At 47.0% G+C, this 15,648-nt stretch overlaps 2 protein-coding genes and 1 long non-coding RNA gene across 6 annotated transcripts in view; 2 read left to right on the top strand and 1 right to left on the bottom strand.

Moving 5' to 3' along the window:
* Positions 1-581: 581 nt before the first annotated feature.
* ATP5MC1 (ATP synthase membrane subunit c locus 1) lies at positions 582-3,257 on the top strand. 3 transcript variants are annotated; one of them, XM_012185112.4, is made up of 5 exons: positions 582-669; positions 1,153-1,203; positions 2,092-2,169; positions 2,556-2,734; positions 3,036-3,257. In XM_012185112.4, exons 2-5 carry the CDS (start codon positions 1,165-1,167, stop codon positions 3,148-3,150), a joined length of 411 nt encoding a protein of 136 aa, XP_012040502.1. In that variant the 5' UTR covers positions 582-669; positions 1,153-1,164; the 3' UTR covers positions 3,151-3,257.
* Positions 3,258-6,766: 3,509 nt separating this feature from the next.
* LOC121820602 (uncharacterized) lies at positions 6,767-12,193 on the bottom strand. The gene is made up of 2 exons (XR_006061194.2): positions 12,114-12,193; positions 6,767-7,719 (listed from the first exon to the last, which is right to left on the bottom strand). It is a non-coding gene; the product is annotated as an uncharacterized LOC121820602 (long non-coding RNA).
* The window catches only part of UBE2Z (ubiquitin conjugating enzyme E2 Z), an 18,441-nt gene continuing 14,336 nt past the window's right edge, over positions 11,544-15,648 (top strand). For both annotated transcript variants that reach the window (XM_027974675.3, XM_042255858.2), the window contains exons 1-2: positions 11,544-11,963; positions 14,085-14,157. In XM_027974675.3, the coding sequence (XP_027830476.1) occupies positions 11,641-11,963; positions 14,085-14,157 (396 nt within the window). In that variant the 5' untranslated portion in view covers positions 11,544-11,640. The remainder of the gene's footprint in view (positions 11,964-14,084; positions 14,158-15,648) is intronic.

Here is a 15,648-nt window from a genome sequence, read left to right as displayed (position 1 = left end):
GGCATTTATGCTTCGTTGCGGAAGCAAGCCGCCCACAAATCTTGAGGGCGGGAATTGCTGCAAAGGCGTTGGCTCGCCCAGCCTGGGAGTCTCGCGGGATCTCAACCACCTTTGGGGCCTCTGAAGCGACTACAAATCCCAAAAGACAACGCGCCTCAGGGCCCGAGTGCTCGAATGAAGGCTAAGGTCCAAGGTCATGTGTCTGTCTGCGTAAGCCGTCCGGTCTCTCTCCCATGCCTTTTTCTTCAGCTTTCCACCTTGGCCGCCATTTTGTGGGGAAGGTTATGGAACCTCTTGGTCCAGCAGACTCTATGGTCGAGCACTTCAGAAATCGGCCAATCGGAAGCCAGATCTCAAAGGAAAACCCCGCCTTTGCCCACATGGAGGCGGGAACTGCCACGAAGCTCCTGTGGAGAGAGAGAAAGAAGTTCCGCAAGACCAATAAGAAAGGAGGACTAGAGGATGTTAACCAATGGAGACTCGGGGGGATTGCGGCCAATGAGAGTTGGGGAACCCCGGGACACGTGGGTCCGGGAGCAGTGTGCCGAGTCCTAGAGCTAAAGCCGGGACGTGAGTCAGTCACCTTGAGCCGGGCGAGCGCTGTGGTCTGAGCAGGGGCAGCCGGGGCAGTGGGAGTACAGGTGACTTGAAGCCGAAAGCCAGCAATCGGCAAGGATGTGGCTGGGTTGTATGGAGGGGCATTTGTCCGTAGGGCCGGGGAAAGCGATGGGTATCTGTAACCTTAACAATTAATCTTAATTACCAACGGTAATGAGCGATAACTGTCCCAGCTGAGGCGGGCGGTGGACTGCTGTTTGAAATGGGCAGGACCCTGAACGGCATCTGTCTAATTCCTGCCTCCCCAGTCTATCCCGGAGATCATCCTCTTTGAGCATCATTTCCCTGCTGGCCTCGGGCCTTCTTTTACTTCCAATCTCCATGACCTTTCTTTACAGACCTGTCGCGCTGAAAGTGGTGGAACGGGAGTTTGCGCTGTCCCTCTGACCTCTAATGTTCTTCTCGGCTGGGGCATGGTTCGAGGAAGAGCGTGGTCCAGGGAGGACGGGCGGGGTGAAGGGGACGACCGAAGGTCGCAACTGTAAGCAAACAACTGGGCTGTCAATGGATTTTTTTTTTTTTTTCCCTCTGCAGACTGAAAAAAAAATGCAGACCACCGGGGCACTACTCATTTCTCCTGCTCTGGTAAGCTGCGGCTCCTGGGTGCTCTGTAGCACCAGGTGTGCGAGCCATCGTGTTTAATGAATGAACCGAGAGGAGCTTGCATCCTGATGATGTTGCTCCTTTAGCGAGGCAGTAAGATGGATGCAGTTAAACCCTGATTATTTGTGCATGTAAACCAAGCTATCTTGGCTTTGGAATGTGGTCAGAATCTGGATCTGACGTGTACCCCTAGTCTAGCTTGGCCACAGCAAGACTGCCCTCTGAAACAGTGATTCTCAACCTTGGCTGCACGTTGGAATCATATGGGGAGCTTTAAAAAATCTTGATGCCCAGGCTGCACCCTATGGGGATGAAATCCATGCATCTGTATTTTTTTTAGAACTGAGGTGATTATAATGTTCAACCAAGTTTGAGAACTGCCACATTATATTTCTTAAAATAGCTCAAGAAAGCTTTGTTACAGGAGTCTCTGCTTAGGTGACTGTTTCAGGAGCCTTACCGGGCTTACTGGCCCACTCCATTCAGGGTGTGTAACAGTGACTACATTTTTAGCAAAATAAGATTTTCCCCCTTCTGATTCCTTTGGTGGTCTGGATGCAAACCCTTCCTGTGCTTGATCTGATGTTGGTGGTTTTTTGGGTTTTTTTTGCATTCTGGGATACTGTGCCCATAGAAGTGAACTTTGTTACTCAGTTTTAAATGGAAAGATTGCCACTGCTGACTGCACCAGGGTCTCTGGTACAGCCATGTCTGATAGAAACAATAATGCATTGATTGACCTTGAAATACCTTGGACTTGTTTTATTTATAATATTTGTAATCTTTTTTGACAGAAGCTCAGCGGTTAGAGGGGTTTTCTCTTTTGTCTTCTTGCCTGATTTGGAGGAATGTGTGTTTCTGATTTTATAGATCCGTTCTTGTACCAGGGGTCTGATTAGGCCTGTGTCTGCCTCCTTCCTGAGTAGGCCAGAGATCCCATCTGTACAGGTAAAGGAGAATGGGCCCTCTTAAGAATGTTCCCAGACTAGGTTCCTTTAAGTGTGTGCAGTTGCCTCTAAGGCAAAGTGGGAAGACAGTCAGAAAATCTGGGGTGCTTTAATAGTTTTAAGTACCCACAAAGTGAGTATTATATGTGAGACTTGGAAAACTGAAATTGTGTTTTCATGAAATTTCCCTAGCCCTGTCTGGAAATGGACCGTAAGACTAATTCTAATCACACCCTGCAGTCTGAGCATTCTGTACTTGCTAAGCAGCCTTCCAACAATTTCTGAGCTCAGGTGGGTGGAGTAAGGGGCGGGGTCAGCCACCTGTCCTTGAGCCTCACTATCTCCTCTCTCCTTCCCTACTTTCCCTCTCTCTCCCCCTCCTTCTAGCCTTCCTACAGCAGTGGCCCACTGCAGGTGGCTCGGCGGGAATTCCAGACCAGTGTTGTCTCCCGGGACATTGACACAGCGGCCAAGTTTATTGGCGCTGGGGCTGCCACAGTTGGTGTGGCAGGTTCAGGGGCTGGTATTGGAACAGTGTTTGGCAGCTTGATCATTGGCTATGCCAGGTAAGGTCCAGGGTGGTCTAGAGCATCTCCTACTGTAAATTCCACCTTCAGCAAAAGATCCTTCTAGCTTTGTGTTGATTTCATCTACATCCTATTTTCGCAGAATTTAAATGTTTCCAACTTGGCTCCCTTAAAACTTACCATGTTGATACTCTGCTTGCCTGTCCAGTCCCCAGGATATATGCAAGCTGGGCCCTCTCCCATTTAGCACCCGCCATTCACCTAAACTACTTGAGTCTTCCACCACCACCCATGATCCATGCCCTCACCCTTTTCTTTCCCTGTCTCTGTGCCTTCACAGGAACCCGTCTCTGAAGCAGCAGCTCTTCTCCTATGCCATTCTGGGCTTTGCCCTGTCTGAGGCTATGGGGCTCTTCTGTTTGATGGTCGCCTTCCTCATCCTCTTCGCCATGTGAGGCTCCGTGGAAGTCACCTCCCCACCCCTGCTGCTTCGACTCCAGGCCATGCCCGGTGCTGGAGTGTGCTAACCTTTACCATTAAACACAATGTTTCTCTAAACTCATATGCCAGTGCCTCAGTCCTTTGCCCTTGGGGAGGGCCTTCATATATTAATAGCAAGGTGAGACAAGGAAGTAGGATTAGGGCAGCCACTGGAGATTAAAACTCCTCAGGGCTGAGAAGTAGCACTGCCATGACTGTAATAACATCTCCCAAAGGAGAGAACATGGATTTGTCTAATGATGATTGGTGCTTTTTTCAAATTTAGTGTAATAACATGTAACATTTTTGAGGGGCTTAATTTGCACCAAGCTCTTTATAGAGTGTTTTGCATTTCTTACCCCAGCAACCCTATGAATTATAAGTGCAGTGATTATACCTGTTTTGCAAATGAGGGAACTGAGGCGTAGGGAAACAAAATAACTTGTTCCTCATCTCAGAGCTGGTAAGTGGCAGAATTAGGGATTCCCCCCTCAGGCCAGCCTAAGCCTTTATCTGCTGTGTTGTCCCATCTGTTTTCATTTTGGCCACACAATTAAGGTGGCACAGACAGGGAAACTGTCCTAAAGACATTGAATAGCACGTTAGAGGTGGGCCTCCATCTGCCAGCATTTGGCTCCACTGTAAGTTTCATTGCCATTCTCAATTAGAACACTTAGAGTGCCTAAATGTTCTTGAATAAAGCTGATAAGGGACATGGTCTGTGTTCCTGGAGAATTTAAAATCTTAGCTCTGCTAGAGATGAAAAGAAGCCAGTGCGGGGTGAGCAGGCTCCGGGAGTTGGTGATGGACAGGGAAGCCTGGCTTGTTGCAGTCCATGGGGTCGCAGAGTTGGACATGACTGAGCGACTGAACTGAGTGCGTGGGTGAGCAAACTGCTTTCAGAGCTCCTCACAGTATCTTCCTGTGGTCTCAGTCTCTGCTCAGCCAGTGTCCCACACTTGGCCAAAGTGGACTTATGACCCAGGTAAAAGAAAGCTAAGCTGATATATCCACAGAATGAACTCAAGGGTGCTGGTAGACATGACCTGCCTCAAAAAGAGACTCACTTTTTGAAAGCGGTACTTAAATATACTGTAAAACTGTGAACTAGAAACAGTAATTAACACCTTCCAGCTGAAGGGCAGCTAGCAAAGGTTAAAACACAGAAAAAAATGTGAGTCAATAAGAATGAATTCAATTTACATGCAATTTAAATACAGTCATGCAGGTATTTAGGTGTTAAGCATTCTCCTAGGAGTTTGGGGGAACGCTGAAAATCAACAGAGTGGAAACAATACTGAACAATGCCACAAATTATCAGCTCTGTGGGTAGACAAGCCATGTGCTGAAGAAGAGGGAAAGCAAGGAGGCAAGTGTTGGTTGTAATAAAACCAGCTAACATTTGGGCACTTGCATGACAGGCATATGTGTGTGTGTGTTGCTCAGTCATGTCCAACTTTATGACTCCATGGACTGTAGCCCCACCAGGTTCCTCTGCCCATGGAATTCTCCAGGCAAGAATACTAGAGTGAGTCGCCATTTCCTTCTCCAGGGGATCTTCCCCACCCAGGGATCAAATTTGGGTCTCTTGCATCGCAGGCAGATTCTTTACCATCTGAGCCATCAGGGAAGCTTCATGACAGGCATCAGTTCAGTCGCTCACTTGTGTCTTGACCCTGCAACCCCATGGACTGAAGCACGCCAGGCTTCCCTGTCCACCAACTCCCAGAGCTTGCTCAAACTCATCCATCGAGTTGGTGATGTCATCCAACCATTTCATCCACTGTCGTCCCCTTCTGTCTTCAGTCCTTCCCAGCAGCAGGGTCTTTTCCAAGGAGTCAGTTCTTCACATCAGGTGGCCAAAGTATTCGAGCATCATCTTCAGCATCAGTCCTTCCAATGAGTATTCAGGACTGATTTCCTTTGAGATTGACTGGTTTGATCTCCTTGCAGTCCGGGGGACTCTTAAGAGTCTTTTCCAACACCACAGTTCAAAAGCATCAATTCTTTGGCACTTTCTTTATAGTCCACCTCTCACATCCATACATGACTACTGGAAAAACCATAGCTTTGACTAGATGGACCTTTGTTGGCAAAGTAATGTCTGCTTTTCAATATGCTTTCTAGGTTGGACATAGCATGACAGGCATGATGATAAGTATTTTCAATTAATAACCTTAACATCCCTAGGAAATAAGTTGCTCTATTGGTAAGGAAAATGAGGGAGGCACAGAGGTAAGGAATCCTATGAAGGTCATTCAGCTGGTCATTCAAACTCCAGAACCTGTATCCTAATCACTGTGCTGAGTCATCTAAGGTCAGTGACATGCTCAAGGTCATATAGCAGGCCAACGGTTTCAATCCTAGACCACCTCACATTCAATAATCATGGTCTTCTCCCAGAGGTTTGCTCACCTGGCACATTGGAGGTCAGATAATTCATTGTATGAAGATGTTTAGCAACATCCTTAGTCTCTACCCACTAGATGCCAGTGACAACCATCCCTTCCCCGATTATGACAGCCAACTGTGAAATGTCAGATATTGACAAATGTCTTCTAGTTAGGGGACAAAATCACTCTCAGTTGAGAACTATTGGTCTACCATAATCTGCTGCTTGTCCTCATAGCCTCTCCCCCTTATGTAACTCAAGATTGTCCACAGCAACCCAGTGATAGAACCTAAAGCAGAGCCCAGGAATTTCAGGGCCAAAGAGAAGGAACCAGACTGAGGTTGAAGTGGTAGCTCAGGTATCATCAAGAGAGCAACTGATCAACTGGTAATGCTATTGTGCAAATGGAATATGGTAACCTTTTGGGATGTCAGGCTGGCACCCTTGGGCCAGGAGCAGCCCTTAGGGAAGATGGTTGCCTTTTCCTTCCTGTGAAGTTCCGCAAACCTTTATTTTCCCAAGTGGCATCATGGGTTCCAATCAGCTTTGAAACTGCTGGGGTTTCAGATCCAAAAAACAGCAGGATTGGGAATGTGGTTCGTGAGCCCATGGAACCTCAGAGTCAAGAGAGAATGTGTTCCTAGCCTGAGTCAGGCAAATAGTCCATGACCATTGAGGTTCTTTAAGGTCTATGGCTCATGGGTGGGATCATTTTGCTTACTGCAAAATATTTGAGTGGAGACAAGGGTACATTGTTCTTGGGAGAGGGTCCTTTGTTTCATTATACTCTCAGAGGAATAACGACATTGAGTAACCACGGCCTTAAGCATGGTGGCAAAGAGCATGGACTTGTGAGTTACAAGGGAGTGCAAATCTCAGCCCTGCCATTTCCTATGAAGTTAATTTTCTCTCCTGAGCCTTGATTTTCTCAGCTCTAAAATGGGGATGAGATCAATTCACGGTGGTTGTGACAACAAAGTAAGATAATACAGGGAAATATTGGGTTTCCCTGGTAGCTCAGATGGCAGAGAATCTGCCTGCAATGCAGGAGACCTGGGTTCAATCCCAGGGTTGGGAAGATTCCCTGGAGAAGGGAATGGCAACCCAGGCAATCCCACTTGCCTGGGGAATTCCATGGACAGACCATGGGGTCAAAAAGAGTCGAGCAGGACTGAGTGACTAACACTGGCCTCTAGAAGGAATCTTACAAAGACCTTTATTAAGATGTCAAAAATACGACCTTTTGCAGAAGGAAATAGTAACCCTGGCAGGCTATAGTCCATGGGGTCACAAAGAGTTGGACATGACCGAGCAACTATCATTCACTCACATATGCAAATGATAATACATGTAATATATACATGTACAGATTTTTAATATACATGTATAGCATTAATATATGTAATATAAAGATGTATTGATATATGTAATAACAATACATATATTCTTAAATTTTTTTAATTTAGCTATTATTACTTATAATCAGAAGTCTCCAGATACCCAGTCCAAGTTCTGATTTTTCCATTTATCCCCAATTTACAACCTGGGTGGGAGTTCTTCATCTGTTCCCGGCACCCCAAGACAAAAGGCTAGGCACTGGGGAGGAGAGGCACTCCCGACAGCAGTGGGACACAGGATCTTGGGGAAGGACCACCTTCACGATGTATCGATATAGAGAGGGTCGAGGCACAGCGGTGACCTGAACTCCAGGGTACTTGCTGGCCTCTGTCCTGGGGAAGTGTGCTTGCCAGGTTGCCATGAGTAAGGTGCTACCAAACTGCTGCACTAAGAGATGGCTCAGTGCAGTCCAGTGTGCTGGGGAGGAAAGAGGCTTGGATCCAAGTTCCCATCTCCCAGTTCTCCCAGGGAGACTGCTTGGTTGTGTCATCTATCCCCAGAGGCCATGGGACTGGCTCCAAAAACCACTCTTGCCCTCTGGTCAAGCTGCCAGGGAAAAGCGCCAGGTATTGCCTTGAAAAAAGTAGCACGTGACCAAGAAATGCCAGTTCACAAAGTCCTGCTAGCCTCTCCCTGGTCCTTCTTCCCAGTTTATAGGCCATCTGGAGTTCCCTTGGGAGTTAGTGAGCTGGTCCTTTAAGCAGTTGCAGCCCTTCAGGCCTCGAGTTGATTCTTTGTACAAGGCTGGCCAGCCCTTTGGAAAGAAAACAGGCATTTCTGAGGAAAAGGAAGTGAAATCTTAAAGATCCATGGTAAGGGGAAGGGCAACTGGCTACCATGTCTTAATTTCCATTCTGTTCATCATTTCTTCAATAATCACACAGACTGTCAAGTCCTGAAGATGAAGGTTACTCCATGCTTATATCCCAGAGAATGTATGGACAGATGAGTAACAAAACCACTAAAATAAAAAGCAGGATGTGCTATAACAAAAGACAAGGCAATGGCACCCCGCTCCAGTACTCTCACCTGGAAAATCCCATGGGTGGAGGAGCCTTGTAGGCTGCAGTCCATGGGATCGCTAAGAGTCGGACACGACTGAGCGACTTCACTTTCACTTTTCACTTTCACACATTGGAGAAGGAAATGGCAACCCACTCCAGTGTTCTTGCCTGGAGAATCCCAGGGACGGGGGAGCCTGGTGGGCTGCCGTCTATGGGGTCACACAGAGTCCGACATGACTGAAGCGACTTAGCAGCAGCAGCAGCTATAACAAAAATCTGAGTTACTTCAGAGGATGGAATCATTTTAAATGGCTAATTAGTAATAATATTAATAATATGCCTGGAGGTGTTAACGCTTGGCAGAGAAAGTAATATTACAGCCAGCCTTGACAATGAGTAAGAACAATAAGAATTAATAATTACTGAACACTTACTCTGGCCAGGTATTGTGTACATTCACTATCACATTATCTCTTCTTTATAACTGCTATTACTTTATCAATATTAGGAATATTAATATTAGGAATATTAGGATGAGGAATAGACGCATAGAGAGTTTAAATAACTAGGATTTTCCCTAATGAACGGAAAGAGTATTCCAGGTAAAGAAAATTATGAGCACAGGCTCAGAAAAGGTACATGGGCAAGTGAAGTGCCAACTATTTAGACAATGCTTGAAGGTGAAGTCTCTCAGTCGTGTCCGACTCTTTGCGACCCCATGGACTGTAGCCTACCAGGCTCCTCCGTCCATGGGATTCTCCAGGCAAGAATACTGGAGTGGGTTGCCATTTCCTTCTCCAGGGGATCTTCCCGACCCAGGGATCAAACCCAGGTCTCCCTCATTGGAGGCAGACGCTTTACAATGCTTACCACTTTGCAAAACACATCTAAAAGTGCCACACTTAATCTTCAGAAAAACCCTGAAAGGTAATAATTTATCACCATTCTATGGATGCAGAAATTGGCTCAGAGAGGATATTTGCAGAGTGCTGCAGATCAAAGGTTGAACCTCATTCTCTAAGGCTGTGTTTTCTGATTGTCCCATTGCTGATGGACCTTATACTTGAAAACAATGTCCCAGTAATAAGGAAGAGACTCACTGAGGGACTCCCTGAGGGTGGGAGGGAAGAGAATCTCACCCATGGGTCTCTGCAGTCTGTAGCCCTGGAGAAGCTATGTAGTGTTTTTCTTTGTGTGAGGTTTTACCCTGTGAGTTGACTTTTGATCATCTTACTAAGTAACTAATAACCAAGAAAAATTCTGGAATCCTTGAAAAACAAATGAAATGTATACTTTGAATAGGCAATAGATGCACAGCACATATAAAAGGTACAAGTGTGTGAATATGTGTGTGTACCTATGTATGTATGTTGCAACCAAACCATCAAGAGGCAACCACTGTTACCAGTTTCTTGAGAATCCTTTCACAGATATTTGGGCATTTTTAATATAGAGAGGTAAAACACTATACCAACAAAACATGAAATCTGTATAGCATATCAATTCATTTTGCTTCATGTTAAGTACCTAAGTTTATGACAGGGTCCCTGCTAGATTCATAGATAATACATGATCTAAAGTCCCAAGATACAGGGGTGGAGAGTAGGAAGCAATAGGTATCAAATTAGTTGTACTTTTATGTACCATAATTAGTACAAGGTATAATATGATAGTGTCAGAGAGTTCCAAGCTGTAACAATATGCCACCTATCAGAAGGGACTAATAACAATACTCACTTCACAAGTTTGTTGAAAGGAATAAACAAGACAAAATATATAGAGCCCTTGGCACATATTCAGTTCAGTTCAGTTCAGTTGCTCAGTCATGTCCGACTCTTTGCGACCCCATGAATTGCAGCACGCCAGGCCTCCCTGTCCATCACCATCTCCCAGAGTTCACTCACACTCACGTCCATTGAGTCGGTGATGCCATCCAGCCATCTCATCCTCTGTCGTCCCCTTCTCCTCCTGCCCCCAATCCCTCCCAGCATCAGAGTCTCTTCCAATGAGTCAACTCTTCGCATGAGGTGGCCAAAGTACTGGAGTTTCAGCTTCAGCATCAGTCCTTCCAATGAACACCCAGAGCCGATCTCCTTTAGAATGGACTGGTTGGATTTCCTTGCAGTCCAAGGGACTCTCAAGTCTCCTCCAACGCCACAGTTCAAAAGCATCAATTCTTCAGCACTCAGCTTTCTTCACAGTCCAACTCTTACATCCATACATGACCACAGGAAAAACCATAGCCTTGACTAGACGGACCTTTGTTGGCAAAGTAATATCTCTGCTTTTGAATATGCTATCTAGGTTGGTCCTAACTTTTCTTCCACGGAGTAAGCGTCTTTTAATTTCATGGCTGCAATCACCATCTGCAGTGATTTTGGAGCCCCCCAAAATAAAGTCTGACACTGTTTCCACTATTAGGCACTCAATAAATGTTTTTTTTTCTTTTTTTCTTTACTCAATAAATGTTAACACAATATTTTAATTCCCAATAAATGCTGGCTATTATCATTCAGCTCCACAGTCCCTTGTCGGAAAATTCACAAAACAGTGAAGACAGGACTTCCTTTTTACGAACAAATTTGGCGGCAAGAATATAAAGTAAAGCTATTTGTTTTAGTATGAATATTCATAAATTACCCAACTAGTATGAATATTCATATGCTTTCCTGCAGAAATATCAGTATGGTTACTCAGTGCTGCCCCAGGCCCCACTGGGAGTGCTAGATTATGATCCTGTACTCTTGCTAGGAAGAAAAGGGAAGACTTTTTTTCCTTGATAGCTTGTGTTCCTTAGCCCGTAGTGTTTTTTCAGCTTACATATCTCAATAAAGCCCTGAGAAATCTTTCCAGGATTTAAACTCACATCCCCTTGAGTCCTGCATATTCAAAGATTTGTGGGAAGAAATGCTGAGCGTGGAGTCAGGAGGCTTGATTTTTTTTTTTTTTAATCAAGCTTCTCTAGGTCTGTTTCAATATCCCTATGGCAACGCCTAGCAAAAGTGCCTGGCATTTAGCAGGCCCTTCATAAATATACATCGAATAAAATCTAAAACGAGGTAGTTTTCCCACTAGCAATTTCTGATTCCTTCCTTCCTTCCTCTTGCTTGTGTTGCAGGCAGGGGGCAATGGCAGCCTGCCCTCCGTGAGTGAGGGTGCAGGAAAAATAAATCACAGTTTCGGACAGGAAGGGCCCTAAGCGAGTCAACTCCTCTATTCAGGGCCTCCCCACAAAGAAGCTGGAGCCTCAGTCCTCCCCCTTGCGCAGGTCTGAGGGTCGCGTTCCTAAATGTGGTCAATGGTCCTCCTCTCTTTCCCTTTCAACGCTTGAAAACAAAATATTCCTTGGAGTTGGGCACCCAACCACACCTAAGAGTTCCAACCAGCCTCAGGACCCTCTCTCCCAAAACGCGGGATCCGCGCAGGCCCAGTACACACTCTTGCCCGGTGAGCTCCGACCCCCACCCTCTCTGGAGGACTGTGGGTGGACGCTCTTGCAGAGCGCTTCTCGCTGCTCTGGGAGGGGGCGGGCGGAGCCAGCGCCGCCCGGCCCGGGGAAGCGGAGGGTGGGGACACTCTGGCCCGGCTCTCGGTGGTGCAGGCACGGGAGGGAGCAGCGGCCGCTCTGGTCGGCGGACGTGCTGCCTAGCAGTCCCGGAAGCGAAGGAGCGATGGCGGAGAGTCCGACTGAAGAGGCGGCGACGGCGACAGCAGGCGCCGGGGCGGCGGGCCCTGGGGCAAGCGGCGTTACCGGTGTTGTCGGTGTTAGCGGCAGCGGCGGCGGGTTCGGGCCGCCTTTCCTGCCGGATGTGTGGGCGGCGGCGGCGGCAGCGGGCGGGGCCGGGGGGCCGGGGAGCGGCCTGGCTCCGCTGCCGGGGCTCCCGCCCTCGGCCGCTGCCCACGGGGCCGCGCTCCTTAGCCACTGGGACCCCACACTCAGCTCCGACTGGGACGGCGAGCGAACCGCGCCGCAGTGTCTACTCCGGATCAAGCGGTGAGCCGGGGTTTTTCCTCCCCCAGCCCCGAGCTCCGGGACTCGACCTTCCCCGCCCCCCCTACCTTTTCCCACTACCACCTCCCCAACCCCCGCTGCCTCCGCGCTGCCCTCGCGGTGGCCCAACTCCAAGGCCCACGTCTTGCTTACCTGGAGCTTCGGGATCCAAGTCCTCTTTCCCCCCGCCCCACAAGCACCAAGCCCCTCCTAGGCTGTCCAGGTCCGACCCCGCCCCTCAGTAACCTCTCTTGAGCCCTTGGTCTCCAGTCCGGACACCCTCCCCCACACCACCCGACCTCCCGCCCGAAACCCGACCCTTTCGCGCTTCAGTAACACCCCCTCCCGCCCTCTGCACCGCCTCAGTCCCCTCTTCCCCACCCCAGCTTTGCTAGATGCTGCCGGGAGGCCCCACCCAGCGGTCCCCTGCGTCGTCTCCTCCCGAGCCCCGTTTGTAATACACAGCTTGCTTTGCCCGGGCTGAGACTCCAGACCAGTCTGGCTTTTTATTCCCGGCCTCCTCAAACCCCCTCCTCAGAGACCCTTCCCCAAGTCTAGGTCTCTTCCGCCATATGCCAGCAGCCTTCCCTTGAACCACTTTTCTAGAATCGCAAAACTGTCTGTTCTCACACCTGTTCCAGGAACTCAAGCTTCCTTCACACTCAGCCCCCACCCCTAGTCTCACTTTTGCTTGTAATATCCCACTCAAGACTTTGTTTTCTGTAGTCTTTCCCCTGAGTCATGTGATTTACTTTCTGAAGCCAATATACCCAGTTCAAATATAGGAACAAAGGTCCAGGTCCCTTCTGTGCTTATTTCTTGGGTGACCGGTCTTAGATCATATCATTTAATAGATAGTGTTTTTGCGAAATTGCTTAGCGTATAGTACCTATCACAGAGGAAAAGGGAATGCTTTTTAGCTACTGTCAGTCCTGAAACCTGTTTGCTGACAACCAGATTCTCTCCCCATGCCCCCATCACAGTCATCCTCATCTGGGTAATCACATTCCCCACACTCCAAGTTCCTTCAGATGTTTCTACCTACTGATTGTTCTGAAAATTAAACAGCATACTGTGTGTAAAGTACCTGGCTCAGTGCCTGACACAGTTTGCCGACTCCATCGAGGTTGCCACTGCTAAGTTAAATTCAGCACTCCTCAACTCTTGTAGTCCTTTGGCCATTTTCAGCCTTCCAGTCCTAACATACCTCTCAGTTCTGCCAATACTTCCTTTACTCTGTTGCTTATTTGCACTTTTTAATGTCCCCTATGTACCCTCAGTTCAGTTCAGTCCAGTCACTCACTCGTGTCCTAACTCTTTGCGACCCCATGAACTGCAGCACACCAGGCTTCCCTGTCCATCACCAACTCCAGGAGCTTGCTCAAACTCATTTCAAGAGCAAGTCCCTAAACTTTCCAACTAGAACATTCTTCTGTAGACCCTTGCTCACAACTGATCCGTTCTAGTTCATGAGCTATGACCTAGAAGTTTTCTCATCTTATATAGTAATGGTTACATGACCTCTTCCACATGTGCAATTCTCAGCAATTTCAGAGGATCCCTTCCCCAGCCTGAGGACATTTGTACCCTATTAGTCTCCTGGTCAAGAAGGCTGTTATTGCTCCCTGTTAGTTCACTTGCTTCATATAATCCACATGCCAACAACGATCTACTGTGTGGTTTATAGAATTGGATTTTTAATGGAATTAAGCCTTCCTAGTAACTGAAAAGTCTTCATTTAGCATTCAGGAGTAGTACCTGGGAATCTCGGAGGTGGGGAGTGAATGAAGTGCCATGTGGGAGGAAGTGAGAGTAAATGGGATGTGGCTTTTCCAGGGTGACATCTAATGCCATTGGGATCTCTGATTCCCCCCCCCCCCCCCCCCCGCCACTACCCTTCCCCTGAGGAAACAATGCCCCTTTGATAATAATTTGCTCTCTGCTTGCCTGACAAGTACTCCCTCAGCTGAGATTTCTCAGCCAACAAGACAGTGCAGACATTTGTGATACCAAGCACCACCTTTTCAAACCCTGGCCTCACTGAGGTGACAACTATCCTGCTCAAGGGATTCCCTTTTTTCTCCTCTCCCTCACTCCCTTCCACTTCCTCTTGGTGTTATACAGGGATATCATGTCCATTTATAAGGAGCCTCCTCCAGGAATGTTCGTTGTACCTGATACTGTTGACATGACAAAGGTATGTACCTTGGTGGGGTTTGGGGAAATTGGGGTCATAAAGTTGGAAGAGCCTAAAAGATATTATCCAGTTCACATCTTTGATTATATAAGTAAATAAATCAAAATTGCAAGAGAGTAAGTGGCTTGCCCAAGGTGACACAGTGAGGTGGAGCAGAGCCTTGAACAGGTTATTTGTTTTGGGGGTGCCAAAGGTTCTAGTTGGCTTGGAAAATCCCAGTTTATGCCTGTTGTCCAAGCCTAACTATTAATAGGGCTCTCTTTCCCTCAAAAATGCTCCAGTTTGGATAATAAATTATATGGACATCCTATTGTACTACCCAACTCTTCCCCTATCCTGCCATTCTTGACCTTTAAGTGTGGTGCTCTAAATCAGATGAAAAGATGGTTGGGGATGGGGAAGCTTGAGTGAGCAGTGTTTGTAGTTGCAGGGCCTTGCTTAGGCTCCTGTCCTTACTGATCTTTGAATATCCCTTCCACCCCAAAGACCATTCCTGTCTTGTCCACACACAAACACAGAGAAAGCTTAAATTCCTCTGGCATAGATACCTAGACTTCCTGTCACTGATTACTCTACCTTAGAGATGAATTTTCACTTAAACTGATATTAGGAAGAAATTGGATTACCTGAATCTTGTGTTGTTTAAATGAAAATTCCTCATATCATATTTCTTACAGTAAAAATTCAGATTTGGTATTTTTTGTGTGTCTCTTTTGTTTTAAATAGGTTTCCCTTTAAATTGAGATTTTCCTTTTTATGTGGTTGGAAATTTTTTCCTGGGACATCTTGTCCTTAGTTAAGTATCAGTGTTATACACTAGTCCCTGGCATCCCAGAGTTGATGTCATGTTGATACCATTTGAGCTTGCTATTCCAAAGAACTGAAGGCTAAAAGATAACAAAGGATGCCACCAGGACAAGGTGGGGACTATAAATGGAGGCATTGGATTGCAGGTTCTTTTTCCTCTTGCTGTTTAAATTCTGAGCAGACTTAAGTGCCTAGGAGCCTTTGCAGATGAAGAAATATAACTGAGTCAGTTAAGGTTTTCCTCCCTTGGAGAAGAGAAATCTTGTTTGATAATCACAGCTGGAGGAAGAGAATTTAGTTCTAAGTGCTGATTTTTATTATTTAACCTACGGTGTTGGGGAAAGTTCTGGGGATAGTCTGTGGCTCCGAGTGGACCCTGAGTTTCCCCATTTTTCTTTGTATCTTTCACACAGCTGGATGCTGCCTGAGCCACATCCTCTACAGTAGGTTTGATCCTTTGCAGAGGAAACAAATACCAGAGGCCCCCAGCACAAACCTCAGCTCTGCCCTGTGATTGGCACTGTGGTTGTGGCCTCCGACCCCTTTCCTCTTTTCTGTTCATCTACCTCCCCTTTGTGCTACATAACTGGAGGGTGGAGTTGCATCGTACACATGTTTGACCTAGGCAAATCCAAATATTCGTACTCAGTTTAAAAAAAAGTATTGATTTCTTAAAATTAAACA

This window comes from Ovis aries, chromosome 11 (genome assembly GCF_016772045.2).
Source record: "Ovis aries strain OAR_USU_Benz2616 breed Rambouillet chromosome 11, ARS-UI_Ramb_v3.0, whole genome shotgun sequence".
Classification (NCBI taxonomy): domain Eukaryota; kingdom Metazoa; phylum Chordata; class Mammalia; order Artiodactyla; family Bovidae; genus Ovis; species Ovis aries.
Note: the sequence above shows the minus strand (reverse complement) of the source record. Positions and strands in the feature narration are given on the sequence as shown.